Here is a 16,158-nt window from a genome sequence, read left to right as displayed (position 1 = left end):
CAACGCGCGCGCGCTCGCTCACGCGCTCGCCCGCCCATTGGCCGAGAGCGCCGCCGTCGTCGCCGTCGCGCCGCCCCGCGTCGCCCGTCGCCTCGCGGCCATTGGCCCAAGGGGTTGCGACGCTGGCCAATCGGGTGCGGCGCCCCCCACCACCCCCCCCACCGCGCGCGCTGTCGAGAATTTGCCGTGGAAGGTTGGCGGAGGCGACTTCTGTGAGCGGTGAGAGGCGGCGGTGTCGTCGTCTTTCGCCTTGATTTATTTTTGCGGGGGGTGGTGGGTTTGACCTCAACGCGTCCGCGCGCCGCTCGCGATACGCTTCGCGCGGCAGGGCTAAGCGCGCGTGTCGTTCCCGCCGGCGATTTTTGAGGGAAGTCGCCGCTGTCGCCCGTCCCGCCTCAGGTTCGCGAGCGGGTCCGTTCGCTCAAAATGGCGGCACCTGCTGGCCTCGCTTGGCGTCGGATCGCTGCTTAGAAGCGACTCTCTTACAATTCAATTAGCGTTATTTACAGTCGCGAACATTAATTAAGTTGCGTTAGTTGGCCTACGGTTGCGAGCGTGCATTGTTGGGACTCTGTGCGCGCGCTGTGCGGTTCGTGGTGATTCGTCGGCGGGGCGAGACGGGTCTACGTCAAGGCCCTCTGTTTCTTTGGACCCAGGCCCCTTGCATTCACAAAATTTCACTTTATATTTGTGTTAATTCTAAATATTATTGTATTAGTATTTAGAATGAACACAAACAGTAGTAGTTGTTGCAATATTGCTTGTGCATTTATTGGATTTATGCGTTTGCCCCCGAAACAGTTGTCAAATTGTAGATGCATAGGGTTTGTTCCGGGCTTGTCTGACGTGAGTTTATATTCTGCAATAAATAGAGAATAACACTTGAATATTGCTGTCATATAAAAATCTAGAATAGTCACTAATGTTGTAAGGGAATTTTATCAATGTTTAAAACATCGGTTCATGCTGTTGTAGCGCTGAAATAAGCAAATACACGCCTCCATATAATCGTTCCCTCAAAAAAATATGCGAGTTGCGACTAATTATATTTTCCAGAACGATGCTGATTGCTGTGTTATGTATAATATAGTTTTATATCGAACTAGGACCCATAACTTCGATAAGGGATATGCATATAAACACGTGAACATCTGGCAGTTCACCAGCCTGGCTGCTGATGAAACACTGTCAAAACCGTCGCAGGAGTTGTACTTGTTGTTGAACCATTGCTGTTGCTAATGAAATGCGTGAAACCTTTATTTTTCTGTGTGTGTGTAGGGACGTGTTCTTGTTTATTTCTTTACATTTTCCACGACGCTTATTACGATGCGCAATATTAATGGCGTTATATAATCGTGTTTGTCGCCGCGCCAATACGTGATGTTAACTCCACGTGTCGTCGGCGAATAATCTCACTCGCTTATTGTATCTTTACGTAACGTGGTCATTCACGAATAGTACGGAACAAAGACTGAAAAGTGCACGAAGAAGCATGGAGAGATGTTTGAAAGTTACATTGAGACACACAAAACATGCAGGTTAATGGCATAAACCAAACTTAAGAACAGTCAATTGGTTTGTACATGATAAGTAATGGCTTCAGAGGAGGATGATGAGGGATGGTCAAGAATAAAGACGCAGTGGCAGCCACGGAAAGGTGTTAGTAAATTGCAGGATTGTGAGAGGTGGCGGCGGGTGAGTTAGACCTTCATCCATTGGTGTCTGGTTGATGATCTTGAATTAAAGCTTATGGTCATGGTTAATTTGATGTTGTGTCACAATGGTAGTTGACATTTTGTCTGTAGATGAGTGACCCTTAGCAATGCGATCTTTGGTAGTGTTGACTTGAGTGCAGTTTGCATTGATCATTGTTATTTATGTATCAATTGTTACATTACTATTATTACTACACTGATACTCATGAACAATTCCCATGATCTACTGCTTTGGGGAGGCTGCCTTCTAGCAGTGGATTGACAAAACCCTGCAAATTACTGTATACAATTTCGGAATATTAAAGTGCTGCACCTGCCGTAATAGCAGTTGCTATTTGTTGACCGAAAGATTGCTTTCTTTTTGTATTTCACTGTGTTGAACTTAGTTCCGCTGTATGCAGTTGTTTTGAGCTGCTTAATCAGCCTGAAGTCGCACAAGCTTTTACAATTAAATGACTTGCTTGGCTTTTTACAAATCAGGTTTCCCTTTTAAGAATTGCTGTATTGATTTTTTGATAGCGCTCTGTACTCTAGGGTGTCTCGAGCGCTTGACGTTACATCTCGTCTCAAACATTTGAAAGGGCAGCCCCACTGGCAGCTGCCTCAAAAGGTGACTCAGCACCTGGCCTGCATAGACATTAATCTGCCATTAGGGGGCGGTGGTTGCTACGCGTAATTCCAATTGGGAGTTATTTGCCTCAGCAGATTTCAGTATTTAGGATGCCATTTGAACATAGAAATCAACTTTATACACGTGGTGTGAAAAGTGCGTTGTTTTCTAGAATTGTATGTGGTCAAACTCCGAAATGTGAAATTATTTAAGAAATTGTGTGATCCCCGGATTGGTTGTAACTTAGCAGTGTAGTTGTGTTTAATGATTATTTCACAATTGGTATGAAACCAATGATTCACTCACTGCATTTCATAACTTTTTTTTATCCTTAACTCATTGTTTTTTTTGTGTTTATTATTTAGGTTTGCATAATGCACACCAGAAACTTACAGACAGCAGAGCCTAAAGAGCTGGCTGGACACGCGTAAGATCCGCTTGTTTCATGTTTCCCTTGCATGCATATTTTAAACATTTAAATTACACCTCATTTGGGTCATCTATAACAGAACTTGTCTACAATAAAATAATTATATTTGTAAATGTATCAGTCCACTGTTGGATGAAGGCCTCACCACGCTGTGTCGATGAAAAGAGGAGTTGATTTATCAAATCTCATAATTGTAGTCATTGCCGGTGGGTGAACTTGGGAGACCCAGGATCAGTTAATATATCGCTCGCCACTGATGTTAGCCGTAGTCAAAAATATAACTGGTTGCCAGATTCAGAGCATAGAACCTGTGTTAGATGTTAGATAATACAGCCGTTTGTCAATCCATGGCTGGATGAGGGCCTTCCAACTGCATGTAGATGAAATCCACATTAGGGTGTATAAAATTACGAGGGATAATTTTATAATTTGCATTTAAGACACCATTGCAATATATAACATTGATTATTATGTACTTCGTTTATACAAAAGCATTATTAGCTTTGATATTTTTTCATGCTTTGGTCAGGTATATATAAAGGCTTAACGGGCCAATTAAAAATGACCATTCTCAAATAAATTATTTGAGAGAGTTCATGATCATTTGAGGAGAGATCAGCCACTTTCAAATTTTCTGAGGAACAGTACTTAAAAGCATGGCTCTCCAGTGACTGCTGGTTTGACATTAAAAGTTCTTAAAACAGTGTTCTTTAACTTAATTTTCTGGCAGTCCACAAAATAACATTGTGTTTGCAGAGAGTGACTTGATGCCTTGTGTCAGGAGTAGGGATTTTATGACAGTACAGACGTTCCATATGTACTTGTGACCACAGTTCTGTACATGTTTTTTCCTGTTCTCTCTTGTTTAACTAATTTTCATTTTGCTAATATTTATTGTCCACAATTCTCTCACCACTATCTCCTGTTTATCTCTTTCATCACTTATCTATATGGCAAGCCGTGTCGCTCAGTGGATCGTAGCTCGGCGGCTCACTGCAAGTGCCTTAGCGGGCCACATCTGGCCAATGACCGACGAGTTTTTAATAACCTTGTCTTAAAGTACAAACCAACAGAATATGTTCTTAAGTGTGGTTTTAAGCGCGCTGTTAATTGCATGTAAATAGTCCCGCTAGGTCCGTGAAAGCGGTGGACTCCAGGCCTAGCAGTCCACACTTGCCCGCCACCAAGAAGCGATGCGCACACGGGGGGACCCCGAACCTCATCGGCCGCGCCTCCCTGCGGCAGCGTCCCGAGTCTCCGCGGAGCGCGGCGCCGCGCACACCCGCCACTCGCTCGCCGGACAAGCCGCGCTCCCCCGCCAAGCACGGGGTGCGGTTCCCTTCTTCCCATCTTTGATGCAGGACTCTGCAGAGAGAGCTCTGAGGGTTTGGGGGCGGGGGGACCTGTCTGGATAAATAAAGGACTTACGCAGGCGGATATATCGTGTCAAAACCCAAGAGTCAGGAGAAAAATCTAAATTGCACTCCAAAAATAATGAAAAGCGTGCAAGGAAATGCGTCTTCACACTGCAGAAACGTAACGGACCAGGCAGTCCCAGGCTAGTACTGCCATGTAATTACTTTTGCATTGAATTGTGCGATCCAGAATTTCCTTGGAGATTTTCAGTGGTTTTAATGGAATTTATTTATTTCCTCTTGTATTTTTATGACCTATGAAACTATGTCAACAACGTTACATGTTGTAAATATGTTAAATTGGTGCTGATTGAAATAAAGGGGCTTTTTAAGGAAAGGCATGTATGCCCCACAATTAGCCTGTTATTTCAAGAACATGCTGGGATTCAATAAGTTTTTATGATTTCCAATCATTTAGTTTACATCGATTATTTAATCTAATTTGTAGTCTAGTTTGCATCATTTCTGCTGCAGTCTCATTTATACTGACCCATTTAATTTGACTCAAATTAACATTTGAACATAATTTGTGTCAAATGTAAATAATTCATCCTTTATATGCAGTTTATTGCATGTACTGTTAGTGTAAGAAATTATTAAGTGATTATTCAAATCAATGTAGGCTTTTTATTGGTATTGCATTAAAAAAAGAGGCACATTTATACAGGCTTCTCATGAAATAAGGGATTACCGCATGCTGTTCTCTCCTTTGCAATGAACATTAGAAGTTGCATTTAGAAAGTTTCCTATTCGTTTTATTGAATATAGTTATTAATAATCACATTTTTTATCCTGTTTGGCGTATGTTGAAGAAAATTGTAGTTCAACAAGGACTTATCGTGTCATGTAAATGCAAGCAATTTTGTTCTGTCTTTCATGGATGACCAGTGCTGTATTAATTTAACTAATGATTTGCATGTGAATTCGCTGCACGCTTTTAGAGTCCGACGCAGAAGGTGGCACAGCTTCGCCGTTCGACCAGAGGTAGCAGTGCTTCACCGGCCACGGTTTCGGCCAAGCGCACACCGCAAAAATCTCCCGCGCCGAAGACGAGCGAGAAACTATCTGGGCTGGCCTCGATCAAAACTCCCAACTCGAATGCGGTCTCCTCACGTCACTCCACCCAGGGGAAGAACTCTACTCTCAGCCACTCGCCAAAACGGCCGCAGTCGCCCGCACTTTCGTCTTCATCCAGAAAATTAACCAAGGTCGTCAGGGTTCCGATATTGCCTGTGGAATTGGGGCATGCTGTGACACAGAGGTCGCCCGTCACCAGGACGAGGAGGACGCTGCCAGTTCTGTCTTCGTTGCCCAGCTCGGGCTGCCTTGTGCATGCTTTGGAGCATAACAATCTGTCGCCCACAAAGTGTATGCCTGTCGTGAGGCTCACGCCCTTAAAGAAGCTTGAAACAACCTGCGTAAAATTGTCTCCCAGCAGCGTGAAGAACGACAAGGAGACAAAGAGCTCGGTGAGTGGTATGCGGATGCTGAGATCGCAGCGTAAGGGAATTTCTCTTTCCACAACACTCAGTAAAGTTGTGAAGAGTCTCTCCAGCGAACTGCTGACAGTAGACTCCTCAACGAAAGACGAAAAAACCTGCAGTCCTGAGTCTCCACAAAGCTCCCAAAATTCACCGCTTCAAGATACTTCTCAAAATAAGCTGACAATAAATTCATTTTACGGAACTATATTGGACAAAAGTGGAAAAGCTTGTTACAAGACACCACTGGACAGGAAGGCAGTGCGACTCAAAGAGGAGGAGGAGGTACACATACCAGCAAAGATTGTTTGCAAAAAAATATCTCATTCTGGACACATCTCAAAGACAGAAGTAATACAGGTTCAGAGTAAGGCAGCCACAGCAGCGGCAGTGAAACCGTCATCTTCGAAGGGTAAAGGGCACCTCATAAGCAAGGTCGGTAGTGGTAGTGCTGACAGGAGTCCATCCAGCCCCATGAACCAGCTCTCCGACCTGAGAAAACGATTCGCGGAATTGGGGGAGGAGGCGGAGGAGGAGCTCAAGGAGGCAAAGAGGAAAAAGTGTGAAGCTGAGAATTGTGAGGCCAGCAATGGCAAGACCAGCAATGGTGAACACGTAGTTGACGAGGTGCCAGCCGATGAGACTGACGAAGAGGCAGAAAAAAGCGCCGCGAACAACGTTGCTTTAGTGGCAGAGGAGCCCTGGAAGAAGATCTGGAAGAAGACGGAGTCGGACGCAGCCAAACAGAAGCCACGGATTTACGTGGGAGCTGCGTTCTTCAGCCCTAAGCTAATTCGGCCAGGAAAAATGCGCAGTAACGTGGCACGGGTGGGCAATGCAAGCAATGGCATCAGAAAACTGGCGATTGGGACAGCCTCACCAGCCACCGGCACTAGCAGAGGGACCAGACTCTTTGCTGAGAGCCACGAGTCAAAGATGTTGATTCCCTCTACATCCTTCGTGTATGAAGCATCGGCCACCGATTGCAAGCCTCGAGTGGTTGCACCAGTTGCTGGCGCCGACAGGATCAGTGATTATGACGATGCAGATGATGGCACTGCGTCAGTGGCAGCGGTGGATGAGGGCGGTAAATGTGGGAGTGGACAAGCGAGAGGGATGACTTTCAGCGTGAAGAGCCTATGTGAGGACTGGGAGGAGATTGCGGCCGAGAGTGGTACAGCTTTGTCCAAGGTGCTTATCTAACCCCCCCCCCCCCCCTAATCCACCTGCCTCCGCATGTCCCAGGGTGGTGGTCTTACAATGGTATGGCTTATTATGATGAAAATATTCAATTGTCTATTGTCACATTGCATATCCTGATTTAATGATGGCATTAAATAATACTGTACTTAAATGTGTCTTAAAAAGCCTCACCGAGTACCGAAGTCTATTTTAGGAAGAACCTGCATTGAAACATTTTTGCAAATTTCTTTTGAATTGCCAAGTGTTCATTCCACTATTTAATGAGTGCATAGCATGTGGAATGAGATTGAAGAAAACTCACACTTTGAGGGGATTAATACTCTAAAAGTTTGGATATTCTGGTTCCCGAACCCTCTAGCTGGACTACCGTCTCCCTTCCACCTTACAGCTCAGCCGATTTACACGGTTTCACAAATCTTTTACAGCTGCTGATGTAAGCGTGTAATATCCACTTGCTTTATTTCAGGATGCAGAGCTGGCGCCATCGGAGGATGCAGTGTCGCTATCGTCATGTAAAAAACATGCCTGCAAAGCAGAGGACGACAGGGAGTGTAGTGGTAACACTTGCTGCGACGTCTGTCGCAATCACAAGCAGTTTTAATTGTTTATATATGTACGAGTACATCGATAGAGCCACAGCTCATGGCTTTGTTCATGCTTTACAACTAAGGTTGAAAATGTTGGTGCATTAATTGGCTATTCATTCGTAATGGCACACTATAACTTTCAGAAAGATGATCCATTGTGAAATAACCTGTAGCATAGAGTGTTGGTACTATCGGGGACTTCCTGTATTGAAACGGGCCAAATTGATCAACGTTGGTCAAAACCTCGATGCACAAACTTTCTGAATGCATTTTGCCCTGAGATTCTGCAAATGAAATTCCTTTGAAGGTGAACACATGTTCGAAAGCTTGAAATAATTATCCATGTATATGCATGATGTTTCCGAACTTGTTACCTTCCATTTACCACTCGGCTGGAAGCACAAATATCCTTTCCAGTTAATGTTGTCCAGGCTGTGTAATCTCATGAATTGCAATTTTTGCTGCTCATGCAGTAGAAACCCTTAGGTGGCATTGCATAACCATATTGTGATTGTGGTATACTTGTAAATACAATATTTACACGCAGGAAATTTCATATTGTCTTCGAAGCAGATTAAACCTCAAAAGACAATAGCTCTTCTTGTGCATCATGGAGTGTCTGAAATGAGTTTAAAGTTTTGTTATTGATAAAATAGACTTTAAAATCATGGGCAGGTGTGTCCATGGCATGGATGACTGTGATGTCACTCCCATATATTTTGTTATATCAATGCTGTGGTTTTACAATAGCACGGCATAGTCTAGTGCTTGTCTACTACATATCGAACGCCTCAAAAGAACCCTAAGTACGTTTTTTATGCATTCAAGATTATCTAGTGGGGTTTCTCTCTTCGCACACATTCTTAATATAACCCCTTCACACCAACTGGTTGCTGGTAATTAAGTATTACATTGGGTATTCAGAGGTGTGTTCATATTTGCTCTTATCCAGTCAAACAGGTTTGTCCTAGATCAATTGTGAGTGTCCTCAGCTTAGGCAAGACAAAAAATAATAATCCCACGATGCTAAAATATAGAACGTTTTAACACGTGATTAAACTTAAAATAGTGAAAAGAAAATTCTACCCTTGGAACAATAACTCAAGACCTCATATGATTCTTGCATTTTTTGTTCATTATAATAGCTTTTTGTGTTTAGTTGTCCCTTCCCCATGTACCTCCGATTAGCACGTTAGGCTTCTGGGCTGTATTACCCAGTGCTGTGAGGTAAAGCCTTGACCTGGGTTACCGTGTTTATTGCATATGAATGGCGAACACAATTGTCAGGCATTGACATGTGCTGTAATCGTGGTTGTTTTGTGCTGTGTTCAGAATCTCCGGTGACGAAAGCCGTGTACCCGATATTCGACACGGCAGGCCGCTCTGCACCACCTGGTGGGAGGTCAGTCGGGTGCCTTGCACCAGGCGACATCGGCGTCGAAACGTTTTGGCCCTTTTGTCAGTCCACTGCGGGATGATGAGAGCCTTCCCCACGCCGTATTGGTTGTGGGCCGGTTATTTGACCACGCTTCACGCTGGTTAGTACAGGTGGGCTGTGGTCATCCAGACTGTGGTCATCCAAAGCAGACCGTACAGCGTATAACGACACAATGCCCGATCCACAAATACAAAAGGAGACAACACAGCAATACACTCTGCTGCTGTTCTTGACCCGGTTGTCTGGCTTAATCCACCTGAAAGTGAAATTATTGTAGTTGCTCTGCATTTACATCATCAGCCGTACAAAAGAAGAAGTACAGGTAGGCGAAAGCTTGAGAGCGTAGATGCGGGTGAAAATAAGTGCAGTACAACAATTGATCCTGATGTACTGCTGACCACGTAGTATGGCCCTGGAGCTACTTACAACCTGATCTGCAAGCTCAACCCTGGTTAGCATCTGAGATATTAAAGGAGATTTGGCACATTCCAGGTTATTTGGTCATAAACATCATGGGATACATTGAACTCTTGATCTATATTTACTTTTTTCAGATGTATGTATCTCTCAAGGCCATTATGACGTGATTCTGCAGGTTAAAGGGGGGCAAGCATCCACTTTCACCACGGCAGGGCACGCCGGTGCCCCCCACCACACCCGTGCTGCCCCCTCCGTCGCCACCATGTTCCCCGGAAAATACTGTGGACGCCGCCTCGTCGTCGCCACCACCCGCTGTTATTCCTGCCGTCAAACCGGACCCCGTGTCCACCCACAAACTCCGGAGGCCTCGCAAGCAGACGGATGACGACGAACAGCTCATCATTGTGAGTTTTCAGTGGCAGCGGCGTTCAGCGTGTGCCCGCAAATAAAATTGGCGGGTATATCATCTCCTGCATATAATGGAAGTTTTCAAGGAAGAGGCATCACAAAAAAACAAACATATCTTTCTTGTTGAAAACCACGCAAGGCTTTGTGTCCTGGGCTCTGGCACGAGTTTGAGACTTTTAGTAAGAATTGAAGCTTTTAAAATTAACTTTATCTCGTTTTGGTGCCCTCGCAGCATTCAAGTGATATCACTGCATTGAAAAGTAAAAAAAAATGGTCACATCAGTGGCAGCATTTGGGTATGCCTGAAAATCACTTTAAAAGTCCTCTTTTCTCATTAAAAGTTTGAATACTCATTTTGTACAGCCCATAGTAATGGCATCAGACCATTACTGTAGTCTCTTCAGCTTTCTTGCCTTCAACAACCTGTACCGACCAGCATGGTGAAGTATGGTTAAAATAACCTCTACGACACATGTTGTGGGCATGCCATCCAGCAATGCATTGACAAAAAGGTCTTTTGGGGGGAGCAGGCGCTGTGAGAGCCACGTGCCGTAGTGTGTGACGGTGCTGTGCGTTGGCAGGATGCGGGGCAGACGCGCTTGGGCGTGCAGACTTGTGACACGTGCGGGATGATGTACTCGGCTGCCAGCCCCGAGGATGAGGCCCAGCACCTACAATTCCACAAGCGCTTCATCAGCACCATCCGCTTTGTGGTGAGGTGCCCCATTCCGCCTGCCCGTTCTCAACTTCACATTTACAGTCATCGTGTCACCATCAATGTTTGTATTAACTTGTATTCCGTCATCCTTGGTGCTTTCATACTCTGTCTGTTTTGTTATTCGTGTAATTAAGTGTTTTTTGGCAAAAAAAACACCCCACGTTATGTAGCAATTAAAAATGTGGTAATTTGTCAACGTATATTAACATCTGTCTTTCCTATTCCGAAGAAGGGACATTTATCAATACTTAGCCTATTGTACAGGGTGCTTCAAAACATGTTAGCACTTATATGGGACTGTCGTTTTTAATGGAAAAAGAATGGATAATACACTGTAACATGATAACAAATGTATGTTAATAGCTTAAAAAATTCAGTCTCCACTTGTTCGCCATCATTGTCAACACGTGCCTGGAATCTTTTCCAGGTGGACTCCAGAGTCCGGAGGCACATTTGTTGTTGTATTATTGCAAATTCTCGGAAGTGTTAACAGTTTTTTGAAGAACCCTGTATTTGTTTGTGTCAGTGTAATGAAGTATATGGTGGGCATAGTTAAAAGAATAAAGACTAGTGCATATGAGGGGTTATGTAAGTAGGTGTAATGGCAGCTTAAGCCAGACAGTGTGACAACTACAATTTAATAATATTGATCTCATTAATATAAGTTGTAATCCATCCTTCAAAGAAATGGTTTTAGAGTGAGCCCAGGGTAGTGTTTAATATGGAAAGTAGAACAATAATATTGTTGGCAGGTACAGAGGAACATGATGTGCTTTTCCTAGTTGCCAGCAATTATTTCCAAGGGCTGTTGTAAACTGTTGTGCAAGCACTGGCTCTCCTAACACGTGGTGTGTAACATGTACAGGGCTGGAAGAAAGAGAGGGTGATTGGGGAGTTTCCTGATGGAAAGATCATCCTAGTACTTCCTGGGGACCCCAAATACGCTCTGAAAAAGGTGCTCATGCGCAAACATTCACACTCAATATTGCCTTCTGTGTAAAAAGTTGTGTTTTTTAATAGTTTTTTTTATTAGATGAGGCTGTGAATATCTCCGGGCTCAAGTGTGTTATTTGTGTGTAGGTAAGTTTATTGTTGTGATGTGACAGTGAATTATGCATAATTGTCTGCACAGTCAACAATGTGTCCCTAACATTGGGCAAAATACAATTAAAGATATGACTTTCATGGATGTTTTCGTCAAAATGATGCATCAGTTGTGGATGGGAATTGTTGGGAGGAATAGGTCTTCACCGTTACAATATCAGCACTTTTCAGCATTTTTTGGCAGATATAGAATGCTCTTGTGTTGCGCTTGCATGATGAATCGTAACCATTGGCTGTGCCTGTTAAAATAAGTATATGCTCCTTTTATAGGGAGTTTTGGATGGATTATGGGTTCGATGTTAAACACTCAACACTGTTCAATGTTAGGTGTGTATTAGTGTGGCACAAAAAAAACACAAAACATACTGCACTCACTGTTCTTTACAAAACTGATGTGTATGAGTTTGCACTTCTCGGCATGTGGTTTGGCATAATGGAATTTTTATTGCATGGGCTGGATGTGTGCGAGAGTGGGCATGTGGTTAGCATGATAGGTGCAATTTGAGATCCGTTAAAGTTTAAGCCACCCAGCGCAATGTTGTGAGCGTCTCTCCTGCACTTTCCTTTGTTGCTGTGTTCCTCACCTGACTTATGTGCCTTGGTGATATTACCGCCAATTAGTTTGTGAATGACAGTTTTTATTTTTTGGTTTTCATGTTGCCAGGTAGAGGAGGTGCGGGAGCTGGTGGATGCAGATCTCGGCTTCCACGTGGCGGGCTTGCGCAATCCATCCCGCACCAAGACTCTGCTCTTTGTGTCCAACGACAAAAAGGTGGTGGGCTGTCTCATCGCCGAGCACATCACCAAGGTAAGATGTCCATCCTCTTGATGATTTCACTCATTGCTGTTTGCTCATTGGAACTTCCAAACGTGTGTTGTGTATTTAAAGCAGCTGCTGGGAAAGTAGATGGTTTGCTGGTGGTGCATGCTGTGTTCTTTTATTTTTAAGTAAGTTTTGTGAGTCCAACATTGATCTCTAACCATAATTGATGGTTTATTATTGAAAGGTGGTAATGAAATTTGGCAGTTACATATGATGGCCATTGAATTATTTTATCATTATACATGTTTGCCCTGCCTGTTAATCGCAGTGTGTTGGTTTTTAATTTTCCCACCATACATTTGCTCACTCTTAATGACATTTTATTGATTGTTTATCATCAGCTTTTGGAAGGTTGCGGTCCTTAAATCATAATTAAATTAATCATGTCTTTAGGCCGTGTCTGGCTATTAATGCATAGTCAAACTCCTCCATCTCTCGATCCTTCACCAGGTCCTGAAGACTCATCCGGTTTCTTCCACTGTTAATCCATGCTGCAATTATTTATGCTACAGGGTTACCGAGTTTTGCCAGATAAGCAGATAAAGCCAGACCAGGATGCCGCCGCCTCGCCACAAACGGCCTGCGCTGGCGACGACACAAAACCCGGAGCGGCTCCACTGCTGGATGGTGAGCCGGCTGACATCAACGGGGCAACCAGATCCCCGCAGCCCACAACGGCGACGACCAAAGTTGAGACGTCACCGGAGCAAAGCAGCAGACCTCCCCAGGAAGGGGATGGGCGAGGAGAGGGTGATGGAGCGGCGGTGGCCGTGGCGGCGGTGCCGGTGGTGGCAGCAGCAGCACAGGGTCTCGGCGAGCCGCTCGAGGCACTTCTGGAGAGGCAGCAGGCGTGGTGCTGCTCCTCCGTGGCAGAGCCAGCCATTTGTGGCGTGAGCCGCATCTGGGTGTTCAGCCTCATGCGCCGGCGTGGCATCGCCACTCGCATGGTGGACTGTCTGCGGTGAGCGACGGTTTGTCCTTGTGTTTAGATAACCAGAGGACGATAGCACTAGGTGGTTCACACAGACCAAATCATCTCATTGAATTACAGCAGAAATATATAGTCGGTTACGATTGAGTGTTGTTTGGAATATGCCTACTGTAAGGCACTTAAGTGGCTTTTTAATGGAAAGTTAAGGATTTTGTAAGGTTTTGGGTAATGGATCTTCAGAAGAGAGAGAGATGGAAGCCAGATACATTTTCGGTACTCTGTTTATGAGACCACATTTTACAATGTGTTTAAGTCCCTAATGCAAAGCTTGACTGCGCTTTATGTCCACACGATGCCCATTCTTACCTCTTCTTACTCCTGCTGCATGGGTGTCACAGGAGGAACTTCTCGTACGGAGTGTACCTGAGTAAGAACGAGCTGGCCTTCTCGGACCCCACTCCGGACGGCAAGCTGTTCGCCATGCGCTACTGCCAGACTCCACGCTTCCTCGTCTACAACTTCATCAACTGACGAGACCCACCGGGGACGGACGGGTCGTGCTGTGAAACCTCCCGACTTCTGCAGCCAAAGATCGATGTCTGGTGTTTGCGGCAAGGATTAATTCAGGATGTTGAGATGATGGTGGAGCCTTGTGGGATTATAGGTCGATTTTCCTTCATTGGCCACTGGAGAGTGTGCTATCAAGTGGGTTCCACTGTAAACGTTGGTTTGCATTTCGTTTTAAATGCCTTCAAAGTTTACCTGTGCTGCGGGTTTGTGCGCCGCGCGTGACCTCGGGAGCCCGCAGAGAGCTTTATTTTTGTCCCTTCCACCCGCTCTCGTCCGTGCACCATCAAGCCTGTACTTCTGCAGCAGCTACATCCATGCTCAATGGCGTAGCGTGGTTGCCATGGGCTCTGGTGCAAGGCGTGAAATTGGGGCCCCTGTCAAAAAATGTTCCACTCCTTCGTAGCCCGACGCCGGGGCCCATACAACCTATGGGCTCCGGTGCAGTTTTAACTGCACACTTGATAGCTACGCCACTGCACACTTGTGGCTGCACGACCCTGCCGATTAATCTGTGCTGCAGATCCAACCCTTTTGGGCATTTTCAAGTTATTATACGTCAAGGGTCAGATTTACATCTAAACCAGGTGGCCAACTCTCTTTGCTCGCGCAATTTTCACCATTGTTAGTAAAGAAGACATCGTCACACTTTTGCCAGAAATGGTACAAAGGGAGAAAACTCTCAAACACATGAATCAGAGACCCTGTCAGCGCGTTTGCCGAGACCTGAAAGCTGGCTTGCAAGTTGCCGTAAATATGAATGTACAGTACTAGAGTGGTGGGTGGCTTGTGCCCAGATAGCCTCACTTTGGGAGAATGTGGCTGGTAAGGGCTGCAGGCCACTACCATGTTGGGCTTTTTACGGAAACTGTTAGCCACGGGTTTGCCCTGATAGCGATCAGAAAATACCCTTTTTGGGATAAATTTAAGCCCGTATCCTAGCAGCTCGTGTAAAAACCCTTTCCTAGGATTAATGACTAATGGTGCCCATTGCCGTGTGCCATTCAGTATAAAATAACTAATGTTCAGCCCCTTGTCAATCCACTGCTGGATGAAGGCCACCACACGCGCTGTTGGTCATGGGGGTTTTTTTGGCCATATTTTATTATGGTCAGTGCCCTTTCAGTACGGCACTTCAGAGCTCGTATTTAACCAAACCTTTCACGGGGGGAATCTGGAAAGCCCACTGCACTGCATAAGCATTTCCACTCGGACCTTTGCTACCTTGCGTGCCTTCCTGGTATGTGTGGCCATCAGCTGCCCCCCACCCCCTCCATGCGTCTTGCCCCTGCATCTATTGATGGCAGGGAGTGTTGAAGTTTTTCACAAGTTCAAGACCAAGTGCCAACACTCGACAGTGTTGCTTAATCAAAGTGTGTTCGAGTGTCCGTTTTTCTTTTAATGCCTACGGTAGCAGTTGGGGCATTGGAGTATTTCATCCTGTTCATGAGCGTTGCAGCATTGAGACATTTATTTTGGGATGAAGTTAGTATATGTCGTGATCATTTTTTTAAAACAAAAAGCGTTATTTGAACCTTTAAAAAGGAATAAAACATTGATTGTATTTCCTTGTGCTTTGTTTTTGATGGTCGTGCGTGCTGGTGCTAACAACCTTCTTACAAGCCACGCACACATTTTCTGCAAAGAGGATCTGCAATCAACTTAGAAAATATTTCTTTTGGCTAAAAAAATAACCATGTTGTTTGGCTAAAATATTGAATTTGGACAGCATGGCTAAATCTAGAATACCATACAAGGCAATGTAAAGTCTGCAAAGTACATGTTTGCAGAGCGAGTATAATAGTATTTGTGAAGTGAAACCTTTGTCCACTGAGCGTCCTTATACGTAGTCTGCTGCTTTGAATGCAAGGCTGATAGTGCAATGGAGCCCACAGGCCGAAGGGGGCCCAAGGCGCTGGACAATAAAGAGGAAAAGGGATACATTTCACGGTGGAGGGAGGCACCCAGGGGGGGTACATTTGACGGGGTGCCCAGGGGGATACATTTGACGGGGGGGGGAAGGGGCAAGCTACTGGTTTGTGGGATCGGATGTTGAAGCTGAAGCCTGCGGGGCGGATGTGGCCAGGAGATGGCAGTACAGTTGAAATAAGATGTCTCGGTCCGGTTTCCGCTCAAACAAAATGCAGCTTTGTATAATGGAAATACGTGAATGGCAGGACGCGCGTGAAAAAAATAACTTGAGCTTTAGTGAGGATTTTCAGAATAAAAAAAAACCCAACGCAATAACAAGACGACCTTCAGCCCACAACACTTTTCACAATTACGGAGCACGTGCCTAAAACGTCAG

The 16,158-nt window shown here is 45.0% G+C and overlaps 1 protein-coding gene across 3 annotated transcripts; it reads left to right on the top strand.

Moving 5' to 3' along the window:
• The first annotated feature begins 124 nt into the window (after window positions 1–124).
• LOC116945170 (uncharacterized) lies at window positions 125–15,414 on the top strand. 3 transcript variants are annotated; one of them, XM_076068929.1, is made up of 12 exons: window positions 125–219; window positions 2,691–2,752; window positions 3,880–4,084; window positions 5,112–6,842; window positions 7,321–7,411; window positions 8,774–8,843; window positions 9,475–9,703; window positions 10,289–10,420; window positions 11,291–11,380; window positions 12,194–12,337; window positions 12,865–13,313; window positions 13,682–15,414. In XM_076068929.1, exons 2-12 carry the CDS (start codon window positions 2,700–2,702, stop codon window positions 13,812–13,814), a joined length of 3,327 nt encoding a protein of 1,108 aa, XP_075925044.1. In that variant the 5' UTR covers window positions 125–219; window positions 2,691–2,699; the 3' UTR covers window positions 13,815–15,414. The 3 variants fall into 3 exon arrangements, with proteins under 3 accessions (XP_075925044.1, XP_075925045.1, XP_075925046.1); XM_076068930.1 differs by lacking the exon at window positions 125–219 and adding an exon at window positions 226–399; XM_076068931.1 differs by lacking the exon at window positions 125–219 and adding an exon at window positions 406–2,325.
• The last annotated feature ends 744 nt before the right edge of the window (window positions 15,415–16,158 follow it).

The sequence above is a fragment of the Petromyzon marinus genome, chromosome 23 (genome assembly GCF_048934315.1).
Source record: "Petromyzon marinus isolate PM22_M1 ecotype Great Lakes invasive population chromosome 23, UKy_Petmar_22M1.pri1.0, whole genome shotgun sequence".
Classification (NCBI taxonomy): Eukaryota; Metazoa; Chordata; class Hyperoartia; order Petromyzontiformes; family Petromyzontidae; genus Petromyzon; species Petromyzon marinus.
This window is presented reverse-complemented; position numbering and strand designations above follow the sequence as displayed.